General features: G+C 57.2%; 1 protein-coding gene across 1 annotated transcript; it reads right to left on the bottom strand.

Moving 5' to 3' along the window:
• Positions 1 to 6,304: 6,304 nt before the first annotated feature.
• On the bottom strand, positions 6,305 to 8,599 carry LOC149285635 (branched-chain alpha-ketoacid dehydrogenase kinase-like). The gene is made up of 11 exons (XM_089495037.1): positions 8,411 to 8,599; positions 8,252 to 8,320; positions 7,996 to 8,106; positions 7,870 to 7,917; positions 7,652 to 7,771; positions 7,430 to 7,528; positions 7,273 to 7,346; positions 6,934 to 7,062; positions 6,759 to 6,848; positions 6,516 to 6,677; positions 6,305 to 6,449 (listed from the first exon to the last, which is right to left on the bottom strand). The coding sequence occupies exons 1-11, from the start codon at positions 8,597 to 8,599 to the stop codon at positions 6,305 to 6,307; spliced, it is 1,236 nt and encodes a 411-aa protein (XP_089351163.1).
• Between the last annotated feature and the right edge of the window lie 4,909 nt (positions 8,600 to 13,508).

Raw genomic sequence — 13,508 nt, 5'->3', positions numbered from 1 at the left:
TCTCTCTGTGCATTTATAGAAACCTACCATTAACTCTGTGTCCGCCCCACTCCCACGGAGCGTCACTCGCACCGAGTGTCACTCCCACGGAGCGTCACTCGCACTCCACAGCTTGGATCCAGTGCGATTGTGACTCGTTCTTTCGGCTCCTCGAGCTGCACGTGGAGTCCCGCCGGACACTAACGCCCGAGGCACGGCGTCGCTGCTAATTATTATTTCGGCTGTGAGTGAGCGTCGGGGACGGCTGTGAGTGCTGCCTCCTGACTCGCTAATCATTTTATTAGATTGTTCGTTTCATTCATTAACCATTTGTTACTTACAATAAATCATTTACCTGCCGCTGATCCATTTTATCATCCCCGCTCCCTTCTCTCCTCCTCATCCATTTTATCATCCCTGCTCCCTTCTCTCCTCCTCATCCATTTTAGCATCCCCGCTCCCTTCTCTCCTCCTCATCCATTTTATCATCCCCGCTCCCTTCTCTCCTCCTCATCCATTTTATCATCCCCGCTCCCTTCTCTCCTCCTCATCCATTTTAGCATCCCCGCTCCCTTCTCTCCTCCTCATCCATTTTATCATCCCCGCTCCCTTCTCTCCTCCTCATCCATTTTATCATCCCCGCTCCCTTCTCTCCTCCTCATCCATTTTATCACTCTGCTCCCTTCTCTCCTCCTGAAATATTTTTTCACCCCGCTCCCTTCTCTCCTCACACTCTGTTGCTGGCGTATAAGCAGATTGGGCCGCTGCTCCGGGCCCCATTGTTGGAAGGGGCCCTCGGAGGACGGGGGGGCCCTCGGAGGACGGGGGGTTCCTGTTGCATTTATTTCACTATAAATTATCTTCTTTGTTATCAAACGTGTGAAATATTTTATCTCCCCCCAAAAACCGAGAGCCGCCCCAACAATACATTTTATCCAAGTCTCCCTTCTCCCCTCCTGATGGATTCTTCCACCGCTCCCCCCTCTCTACTTAATACTGGATATAGACAGAGCCATCTTTTAGTCTCTTAAAGGGTTAAAATCCTGTCTCTCCTGAAGATGTTTTTTCACCCCTGGGGGTAAAATGTTGTGTTTCGGTGTCACGGTGAAGTCAGACGCGGATTATCGGCCCGGCCGGTGACATCACGCCGGGAATGTTGTGGAAGTGATACTGGGAGCCTGGAATGTGTGTACACGGCTTGGCACGCTAACCGGCGACACGCATGTCACACGCCATAAATATTTACACAGACACGTCAAATATCCTTAATGAGTGATTAACGGGCGGAATTCCAATTACCCTCCGATACCATAACAGCTTCAACCAATAGGAAGGCTTCTTACTGAGTAATACAGACACACCGGGACACGGCCCCCCTAATACACAGACACACCGGGACACGGCCCCCCTAACACACAGACACCGGGACACGGCCCCCCTAATACACAGACACACCGGGACACGGCCCCCCTAACACACAGACACCGGGACACGGCCCCCCTAATACACAGACACTGCGGGACACGGCCCCCCTAATACACAGACACACCGGGACACGGCCCCCCTAACACACAGACACCGGGACACGGCCCCCCTAATACACAGACACTGCAGGACACGGCCCCCCTAATACACAGACACACCGGGACATGGCCCCCCTAATACAGACACACCGGGACACGGCCCCCCTAACACACAGACACACCGGGACACGGCCCCCATAATACACAGACCCTGGGACACGGCCCCCCTAACACACAGACACACCGGGACACAGCCCCCTAATACACAGACACACCGGGACACGGCCCCCCTAACACACAGACACACCGGGACACGGCCCCCCTAATACACAGACCCTGGGACACGGCCCCCCTAACACACAGACACACCGGGACACAGCCCCCCTAATACACAGACACACCGGGACACGGCCCCCCTAACACACAGACACACCGGGACACGGCCCCCCTAACACACAGACACACCGGGACACAGCCCCCCTAATACACACACACCGGGACACGGCCCCCCTAATACACAGACACCGGGACACGGCCCCCCTAATACACAGACACCGGGACACGGCCCCCCTAACACACAGACACCAGGACACGGCCCTCCTAATACACAGACACACCGGGACACGGCCCCCCTAATACACAGACACCGGGACACGGCCCCCCTAACACACAGATATTAATCACGCAGAAAGCAGGGTTTGTGGCCACAAAACTGGAATTTACACAATTTGCAGGAATCGGGCATTACGTAACCCGGGGCGACGGGCCGGACACGCCTCGCTTTCCTAATTTTTTTCCGTTTGACGGTAAGTAAAGAACGTCCATCCCACTGCGCTTGTTAGTGATGTCACAACCCCTCACGGTAATGACATCATTAGATGTTCTGAATCAGTCACAGCAACTTACTTTCAGACCTCCGTCAGCTGGTGACATGAATATAACACAGACACTCACACTCACACATATTAACATATCCAGACACTCACACTGACACACTAACACAACCACACACCCGGACACTCACACTACCCCCCGACACTCACACATATTAACATATCCAGACACTCACACTGACACACTAACACAACCACACACCCGGACACTCACACTACCCCCCGACACTCACACATATTAACATATCCAGACACTCACACGCGCACATTCACGCTAACACAACCACACACCCGGACACTCACACTAACCCCCCCGACACACACACATATTAACATATCCAGACACTCACATTCACGCTAACACAACCACACACCTGGACACTCACACTAACACGTGTCAGGTTTCTGCTCACTCATACTCGGCTGAGGGGTAAATACGATGTGTACACAATTAACTCTTTAATAACTTAACGAAACGTCTCCTATTTCTTCCACCCCTGAAATATACTGCAAACCGTAAAGCGCTGAGTACACGTGTTATAAATGGAAACACACGTGTACATACGTGAGTGTGGGGGTCCCCTACCATACCCCATAGGGTTAACGCGACGAGCCCTGGGGTGTCACTCTCTAATAGGGCAGATGAATGGTGGCGAAGCCGGGGGAATTCCGGGCTGTAGTGGGGCAGTTACGCTGTAGCGGGGCAGTTACGTCACGTCTTTGCCACTTGCTCCAGCTTTCCTGATCAGGGATATTCCAATCAAAACACAACAGGCGGCTAAATATAGATCCGGTATTTTTAGGTCGCCGGGTTAAATGCCTATGATGTCATCCAAAACCTAAAGACGAGGAAGCGGAGGATAAACGCAGTCCTTTCCTCCTATGTGCGGTACGTGCAATGTGTCCCGGGGCCGGCGGGGCTTCCCCTTTAAACCTACTCCCGAGCCGCTGCTCACCCGGAATTACCCCGCTTTATTCACGGAGAAAACGGGAATCCCGGCATCCCAGCCCGGCAGGGGCCCGTTAGTAAAAACAGCCCCGGCCAAAAATACTAATTTCCAGAGACGGAAGCTTTACTTTACTGAGCGGGTGGTAGATAAGTGGAACAGACCCCCAGCAGAAGTGGTAGAGGCTAATACAAGGAGGAAATGTATAATTGCACCCCAAGGTGTAGATCAGTTATCCTTTATTTGGAGACACCCAGTGTATTACACGCCGATCTCTGATCGGAGAGGAAACCTCACGCTTCCCCCAACCTGCTGCTAATGAGTCACATGCAAATAAACTGCCGCTCATTTGCATACAAGGGCGTGCGATGATGTCACAAAGTCAGGAAACAGAATGGAAAATTGCAAGAGGGGCCAGAATATTCCAGCGCCCTATAACTAAACGCCGTTCCCCTCACAGCATTTACACTTAACGGGCTAACTCCCCCCGTGTATTTATTACCAGAATCAGATTAAAATATGTTTAGCCGTTTTTGCCCCATAATATAAATGTTTTCAGGCAGCTGCGTATCAGCCGTTTGTATGATTCTCGCTCTGTTATCTGATCCCCGATCTACTAAACACCACGACTCCTGGGGGGTTATATTACTGTATACAGCGCTGGGGGTTATATTACTGTATACAGCGCTGGGGGGTTATATTACTGTATACAGCGCTGGGGGGTTATATTACTGTATACAGCGCTGGGGGGTTATATTACTGTATACAGCGCTGGGGGTTATATTACTGTATACAGCGCTGGGGGGGTTATATTACTGTATACAGCACTGGGGGTTATATTACTGTATACAGTGCTGGGGGGGTTATATTACTGTATACAGTGCTGGGGGGTTATATTACTGTATACAGCGCTGGGGGTTATATTACTGTATACAGCGCTGGGGGTTATATTACTGTATACAGCGCTGGGGGTTATATTACTGTATACAGCGCTGGGGGGTTATATTACTGTATACAGCGCTGGGGGGGTTATATTACTGTATACAGCGCTGGGGGTTATATTACTGTATACAGCACTGGGGGGTATATTACTGTATACAGCGGCGGGGGGTATATTACTGTATACAGCGGCGGGGGTGGGGGGTATATTACTGTATACAGCGGCAGGGGTGGGGGGTATATTACTGTATACAGCGGCGGGGGGTATATTACTGTATACAGCGGCGGGGGTGGGGGTTATATTACTGTATGCGGGGGTGGGGGGTATATTACTGTATACAGCGCCGGACAGATATTTCCGTTACTCGGCTGAGCGTGGAAGAAGCAGGGACGCCGCGGCCGTCTGTTTTCTGCCCGTCTCAGGCAGGAAGTTTATTGAGTTTTTGGTTTAAAGATAAACAGAAAATTATAATTTTTAAACATTCCAAAAAACTAAAACAAAAAAGAATCTCATCGCACACGAGTACTGCGGGGGCCGACGACGCAGGAACGGGGCAAACACCGCCATTAACCCTTGGCTGCCGGGGCTTCATGAGAAAAATGAACTGCACGATTGTCGCGTTAAAGGAATATAAAATCATCGGTTTCCGACGTCGTCAGACGGGTCGCCGTGCCGGTTATTAACGGATCACGGGAGGTCAGCCGGTGTCAGTGACCCCCCCCCCCCTGGGTCCCAAATCGCGGAATCGGCGTCAGTCCACGAGGTCCGGGAACAAACCGGGATTCTCACAAACTCCAATTCTGGGGTCTAGAGATCAGAGCTCGAGGGGGAAATAACTAAACGGTGGTGATAAACAGCAGTACCCGACCCCCCCGCAGGAGGACCGACCCGCTAACCGCCTCGCCGGGTCATTTGGAACGCAGCCCGGACAATCCATATCACACCCAGGAAACCCCGCCACAGCCACGGGGGCCACTCAGACTGAGTATCGGGAAGTGAATTCCGCCTCCTCCGGGCGTTGCAGGAAACTGGCGCTCTCAGACCACGCCGTCCCGGAACCTGCGCTCACGTGTTTGAAGCGTGTGCAGCCTGAGGAAAAACACAGACTGCGACGGAGCCAAAAATGCCGGCGGCTGCGGAAAGCAACGGGAACATGAACCGGAACATCAGCCGGAACATGAGCCGGAACATCAGCCGGAACATGAACCGGAACATCAGCCGGAACATGAGCCGGAACATGAGCCGGAACATGAGCCGGAACATCAGCCGGAACATGAGCCGGAAGTGGCATTCCCGGTGGTCAGCAGAACCCATTCTCTCCGTGCCCTGCGCCATGTATAAAGATTTGTCTCCCCGGAGGAGAGTGCTAAGTGCTCTCGATACACGCAGGGCTGGCAGCATCATACAAACCGCTGCCACCCCATGCAAACAAAAGATAAGTGCTATCAAACTCCCACAACAGGCAGCCGTCAGTCCGCTGCCCCCCCCTCTACACAAGGGAACCGTCCAAATTAGGGGAAAAGGGGGTGGAAGCTGCGAAGCTGGAACAGCCAAACAGCAGCAGCGCCGGCCCCCCGGATCACGACACTTCGGCCCCCCGCTCCATTATTACTTTTTTCCACTTGTAGACAACCCGTCCATCGCTCCAGCAGCGGACACTTGTAAGACCCTCGGATCGGCCTCGTTCTGCCTGTCCAGCTGGGCCGTGGCAGTGCTTATGGAGAGTTCGGATCAGACAAAGGCGGCCGAAGTTCTTCCACCGCGTCCAGAAAACCATTAAGACGCGTGTCGGCCCCCCGTGTCGGCCGCGGCTTCCGTGTTCGGTCTTCCTATGAAGCTCTGTGGGTCCTCGGAATGAAAGTTATCTCCAGAAAACATCGCAATCCAAAGAAACGAACGGCGCGAGCGGCAAAGGAAGAGGAACAGCGGAGAACGCGGCCGCGAGCCAGCGGGGAGGGCAGCATCGGCGGTCCTTTCGCTGCGGGGGTCCTCCGTGAGTTGTGGGGGCCGCGGGCTCCGGCGTTAGATGCGGAAGCTCTCTTCTTTTCCGTCGATATGTTTGAGGCGCAGGTAGACATCCGTCCCGATCCCCTGGAGCGACTGGATGCAGAGGGACCCCCCCAGGTATTCTGCGTATGCTCGGGACGTGGGGAGTCCGAATCCAAACCTGCAAAACACACAGAGAGTTAAAAAAAAAAATGAGGACTTCACCGGCAGACATCCCCAAACTCACCCGTGCATCGGACCCGACTGGCCGCTGTTCACCATGTCCACCATGTTCCCAAAGATGGGGTTGATGCGGGGGTCCTGGGCGCTGGTCTCGGCCGTGGTGAAGTGGTAATTCATCACTCTCTCCAGGTGATCGTGGGGGATCCCACCGCCCCGATCCGAGATCCTGCGGGGAGAGAGAGCGCGCGGCGATGAGAGGTGGGCTCTCCGTTTACATACGAGACGCGTCTCTGCGGGGTCCGCTCACCTGATTATGAGGTCGATGTCGTTGTTGGCGATGGTGATGGAGATGTCGGGGACGTTGTACGGGGTGTCCATGTGGCTTTCCATGGTCGCCCTAACGGAACCGAAAGGTCAGGGGTTACTCGCGGCTCTCTGGAGGTGAGGCAGCGAGGAGCGGCCGTACAGCTGAGTGCACTCACCGCATGGCGTTCTTCAGCAGCTCGGGGAGGATATAATCCAGCGGCATCGGAATGAAGGGAAAGCGCGCGGCGACGTGGCCGTTGATTCGGACGCGCGGGGCGTTCCCGTACTTGTGTTCACACAGGCGCCTGCGGAAGGGGAGATCAGGACCCCCGGCAAATATTACACTCAAAGGGGCAGCGTTAACACCGCGCGGCGGGGAGATCAGCGCCGCCCTCTGCTGGCGGGTGACAGACATATCTAACAACGCCCTCACGTCACTCCCCGCACACACAAACCCCCCCACAAAACACGATACACGCGGTCCTGCGGGGGCCGGTACAGCTCTGGAAACCCACCTGGCAAAATCCACCCACTTCTCAATGATCTTCTTGGGCGACAGACGGGTGCAGATGATCCCCACGAAGTCCGGCTGCGGAGAGAAGGCGAGGACGGGGTCATTGTGCCAAAACCATGCGCTTCCCGTGAATCGGGGCTCCGCGGCGGGGCAATTACCTTGTCCTCATGCAGAGAGAGGTGGTGCGTCGCCAGCATGCGGATCCCCAGCCTCGATGTCAGGGTCTTATCCAGGAAGAAGCGGATAACCTTTTCATCCTGCGCGCCATCGGAACCCGCCACGGGAGAAGAGAGCTGCGCGTTAATACGAGGTCTCGCCTCTAACAGAGAGCTAACCCCGCACCCCGCTTACCCCTGCCCCCACGCTCGGTGCCCCGGTACCTGGATATGTTTGCGGCTCTCTCTCATACCCTCTGCCAGCTGAGTGACCACGTCCTTGTGATCGTCGAGCAGTTGCCGGAGCAGTTTGCAGTACTGGCTCTCGGTCTCGTGATCGGTGATCTGAGGGGGGAGGCAGGGGTTAAACGTGACCCCGCGGAAGCCAGAGACGTCTCTGATCCGAGAGTCAGACCGCTAGCGGCGCACAGACTCGCACTCACCGGAGGAAACTCGCTGAGCTTCTGGAACGCGCGGATGTAGAGCTCGTGCTGCAGGGGAAACGCAGGCGGGTATTAGAGGGGCTCGCGGTCTGAGTAACTCCTCCCCCTCCCAGACCCCCGACCTACCACGTGCAGGATGGTGGGGTTACAGCCAATGATAAAAGGGAGGCTCCGGAAACCTTTAATCCGGTGAGCGATGCGGACGGGCAGCTCCTTGTGCAGGTAGCGAGCGCTCTTCTAGAAAAACAACCCAAAAACCGGCGTTACCGGGAATCCGGAGGGGGGGAGGGTGTGGAGATTGCGGGGGGGAGGGTGTGGAGATTGCGGGGGGGGGGGTTGCGGGGGTCGGGACCTCCTGCGCGGACGCCAATCACACCCTCACCAGAATATGGCTGCCGTCCTGGGAGCGCCCCGAATACAGCATGGTGGTCGGAGTAAGACGGACAGATGCCTAAAACAGAGGGACAGGTTAAAAAGCCCTCCAATGGTCAAGGACCCCCCCATCACCAGCTAAACCCCCCCCCCCCCGGGTCCGGGGTACCTTCTCGGCAGCCGAGTCAATGCCGGACTGGTTGTAGAAGGAAGTGACGGTCTTTGAGCGCTCGCGTGCCAGCTCGACGTGGTGGTGGTCCGTGGCGGAGCTGGACTGTGAACACCGTGGTAGAAACGCCACGCGGAGAGGGGGCAACAAGACCCCCTTCCGCAGGAACTCGAGGCTCCCCCGCAGCATCGTAACGCTTCCCGAGACGCTCCTGACAGAGACAGGGGGGTGAGGAACACGCCAACGCGGGACACGTATGAAGCAAGCAGGGCCCCTTCCCGGACCGTTACTCACCTGGACCAAAAGGTGGCGGCCGACGTCCACGGGGCCAATTTATTTCATTACCTGCGAGAAGAGGAAAAAAACCGAAACCTATTGACAGGGGCCACGGAGGAGGGGGCAGCGACACGGAGGAGGGGGCAGCGACACGGAGGAGGGGGGCAGCGACACGGAGGAGGGGGCAGCGACACGGAGGAGGGGGGCAGCGACACGGAGGAGGGGGGCAGCGACACGGAGGAGGGGGGCAGCGACACGGAGGAGGGGGGCAGCGACACGGAGGAGGGGGGCAGCGACACGGAGGAGGGGGGCAGCGACACGGAGGAGGCGGCAGCGACACGGAGGAGGCGGCAGCGACACGGAGGAGGGGGGCAGCGACACGGAGGAGGGGGCAGCGACACGGAGGAGGGGGGCAGCGACACGCAGACAGGTATCCGGGTTCCAGCTCACTATGTCCTGTGTAGGGGCCCTGTGGCCCTCGAACCTACAGACTGTACTGAATTACAAGCTGGATGGGAAGCAGCGTCTGCAGCTCTCATTGGATGACACGGGACTGGTGACCTGTCACGGGGAAGATGTCAGGGTGTTGGGGGGGGCAGATACATGGTGCGTGAGGGGGGGCAGATACATGGTGCGTGAGGGGGGGCAGATACATGGTGCGTGAGGGGGGGCAGATACATGGTGCGTGAGGGGGGGCAGATACATGGTGCGTGAGGGGGGGCAGATACATGGTGCGTGGGGGGGGCAGATACATGGTGCGTGGGGGGGCAGATACATGGTGCGTGGGGGGGCAGATACATGGTGCGTGGGGGGGCAGATACATGGTGCGTGGGGGGGGGCAGATACATGGTGCGTGGGGGGGGGCAGATACATGGTGCGTGGGGGGGGCAGATACATGGTGCGTGGGGGGGGGCAGATACATGGTGCGTGGGGGGGGCAGATACATGGTGCGTGGGGGGGGGCAGATACATGGTGCGTGGGGGGGGCAGATACATGGTGCGTGGGGGGGGCAGATACATGGTGCGTGGGGGGGCAGATACATGGTGCGTGGGGGGGCAGATACATGGTGCGTGGGGGGGCAGATACATGGTGCGTGGGGGGGCAGATACATGGTGCGTGGGGGGGGCAGATACATGGTGCGTGGGGGGGGCAGATACATGGTGCGTGGGGGGGCAGATACATGGTGCGTGGGGGGGGCAGATACATGGTGCGTGGGGGGGGCAGATACATGGTGCGTGGGGGGGGCAGATACATGGTGCGTGGGGGGGGCAGATACATGGTGCGTGGGGGGGGCAGATACATGGTGCGTGGGGGGGGCAGATACATGGTGCGTGGGGGGGCAGATACATGGTGCGTGGGGGGGCAGATACATGGTGCGTGGGGGGGCAGATACATGGTGCGTGGGGGGGCAGATACATGGTGCGTGGGGGGGCAGATACATGGTGCGTGGGGGGGCAGATACATGGTGCGTGGGGGGGCAGATACATGGTGCGTGGGGGGGCAGATACATGGTACGTGGGGGGGGCAGATACATGGTACGTGGGGGGGGGCAGATACATGGTACGTGGGGGGGGGCAGATACATGGTACGTGGGGGGGGGCAGATACATGGTACGTGGGGGGGGCAGATACATGGTACGTGGGGGGGGCAGATACATGGTACGTGGGGGGGGCAGATACATGGTGCGTGAGGGGGGGCAGATACATGGTGCGTGGGCAGATACATGGTGCGTGGGCAGATACATGGTGCGTGGGCAGATACATGGTGCGTGGGCAGATACATGGTGCGTGGGCAGATACATGGTGCGTGGGCAGATACATGGTGCGTGGGCAGATACATGGTGCGTGGGCAGATACATGGTGCGTGGGCAGATACATGGTGCGTGGGCAGATACATGGTGCGTGGGCAGATACATGGTGCGTGGGCAGATACATGGTGCGTGGGCAGATACATGGTGCGTGGGCAGATACATGGTGCGTGGGCAGATACATGGTGCGTGGGCAGATACATGGTGCGTGGGCAGATACATGGTGCGTGGGCAGATACATGGTGCGTGGGCAGATACATGGTGCGTGGGCAGATACATGGTGCGTGGGCAGATACATGGTGCGTGGGCAGATACATGGTGCGTGGGCAGATACATGGTGCGTGGGCAGATACATGGTGCGTGGGCAGATACATGGTGCGTGGGCAGATACATGGTGCGTGGGCAGATACATGGTGCGTGGGCAGATACATGGTGCGTGGGCAGATACATGGTGCGTGGGCAGATACATGGTGCGTGGGCAGATACATGGTGCGTGGGCAGATACATGGTGCGTGAGGGGGGGCAGATACATGGTGCGTGGGCAGATACACGGTGCGGGGGCAGATACATGGTGCGGGGGCAGATACATGGTGCGTGGGCAGATACATGGTGCGTGAGGGGGGGCAGATACATGGTGCGTGGGCAGATACATGGTGCGGGGGCAGATACATGGTGCGGGGGCAGATACATGGTGCGGGGGCAGATACATGGTGCGTGGGCAGATACATGGTGCGTGAGGGGGGGCAGATACATGGTGCGTGCGCAGATACCTGGTGCGGGGGGGGGGGCAGATACATGGTGCGTGGGCAGATACATGGTGCGTGGGCAGATACATGGTGCGGGGGCAGATACATGGTGCGGGGGCAGATACATGGTGCGGGGGCAGATACATGGTGCGGGGGCAGATACATGGTGCGTGAGGGGGGGCAGATACATGGTGCGTGGGCAGATACATGGTGCGGGGGGGGGGCAGATACATGGAGTGGAACCCAAAGCCGATTAATAATAACTTACTGAGCCGCAGTTTAAATCAATGCTGGAAAGGAGAACCGAAGCTTCTGCCATCTGCAACAAAAAGAGGGACAGACAGCACCCCTAAATATAACAGCAATGGGGGGTTACTGGTGAGAGAGCAGACAGGGCTGGGGGGGGAAGCTCCGGGGCTAGGATTCTAGCCGTGGGGGCCAGCCTGGCACAGGATGCAGATGGGGGCCACAGGCCAAGGTTATAGGTAAATAGACCGACTGGAAAAGCAAACCAATCGAACTGGTTTTATTCAGGGAACGTCTGAGAGGGAGGGAGATATGAGGGAAGCCCGGGCCGCGCAGGCTGGAGGACGCCAGCTTTCACTGTTGGGTTGGTTGGGGGTGGGGTGAGGGAATGGGGGGTGGGGTGAGGGAACATGTCACCCCAAATGACAGAGAGGCTCCCACAAGCTCCGGTCCCGCTTCGGAGTTTAACTATGTGGCGGGTAACATTCTGGCATGGAGAGGGTTAATTCCTGCTCCCCACAGGCCTAGGAGTTGATGTTAACCCCTTACCCTCCGCTCCTGGCACAGGGAACATAACGTTCTGTCCCCGGCTGAACCGCGAAGCAGGAGAGGCGGTCGGAGGTGGTAACCGCTGCGAGGCCAAAGTAAGCCTTTGGCTGAATGACCCCGCCAAGACTCACCGCACAATGCAGTTGGTCAGGAAAGGGTTACATGGCACAGAATGCTGGGTATGTACAAACACTCAGCATGTGACCCCAAGACAGATGCCCTCCACCCAGCAGAGGTTATTGGTCCGTGCCAGGCGGGGGGCAATGTTAAGCCATTGGCAAGCGGGGCAGCTGGCAGACCGGAGGGGCTTCCCCGGCTGGCCGCATCGCGAGGGGTCTCGGCCTCTGACGAGGTTCAGCCAAATTCCCTCGTCTAGGAAGAAGGGGGGTCTCATTACATTTACTAACCACGGCAGAGGCCGGGGAGCTGCGTGTTCCATGTTCTGCCAACGGGACACTGCAGCACGCGGAACCTGCCCGCCCGGCAACGCAAAGGCACGCGGAACACAGCCGCACTACAGCGCGCGGAACCCGGGCACACAGCCACACTACAGCGCGCGGAACCCACTCTCACACACACCACGGCGCGCGGAACCCACTCTCTCACACACACCACGGCGCGCGGAACCCACTCTCTCATACACACCACGGCGCGCGGAACCCACTCTCTCATACACACCACGGCGCGCGGAACCCACTCACACAACACACACCACGGCGCGCGGAACCAACTCTCTCTCACACTCACACAGAGCCTGACAAACAGTCACACAATAACACACAGCCCGGCCCGCACACGTCACAGCCCTGAGCACCTGGTACTGCCCCCGTTTTACTTTCCCCCTCGTAGCGCCGGCATACAGCGGCTTACCTCTCACCAAGTGTCACACAATCCAAGAGCAAACCAGAGGCCCACCGTCTGGGAGAAACTGCTGCGCATGCGTGCTACGTCACCACACAAAGCAAAGACTACAGCACCCAGCATACCACGTACTGCACGGATATCACCCAGAGCATGTCGGGAAACTGAGTGAGCGGGAGTGTGAGGCCAAGATCTAACAGAGCAAGCGGACTACCTATCCCGGCATGCCCAGCGGTTACCTCATTGGCTCAATCCCAAGAAAGTCGACGCATGTGTTGTGAGCTAATTCTGGTTCTTCGCGTAATTTGTCACGTCTCCACGGGGTTAATATGTTGTATGTTACATACATACATACATATATATATATATATATGTATGTATGTATGTATGCATGCATATATGTAGAATCATGGGGGGGGATTGCGTCCGGTTCTGTCCTGACACAGGCAGGGGGGTGTGTGACTTTATTCATCAATGAACATGGGGCAGAAACAACTTCCCCCAAAGCACAGAGGTGGTGGGACAGGGGTATTACCATCACCCACCCACGACCCAGGAAAGCCTTGGGGCGCATGAGGAACGTGAATGAGGAGAGCGATGGGATCCCCACCGG

This window comes from Sceloporus occidentalis, unplaced genomic scaffold (assembly GCF_023333645.1).
Source record: "Sceloporus occidentalis isolate IW3139 unplaced genomic scaffold, rSceOcc1.0.p SCAF_76, whole genome shotgun sequence".
NCBI classification, from domain to species: domain Eukaryota; kingdom Metazoa; phylum Chordata; class Lepidosauria; order Squamata; family Phrynosomatidae; genus Sceloporus; species Sceloporus occidentalis.
This window is presented reverse-complemented; position numbering and strand designations above follow the sequence as displayed.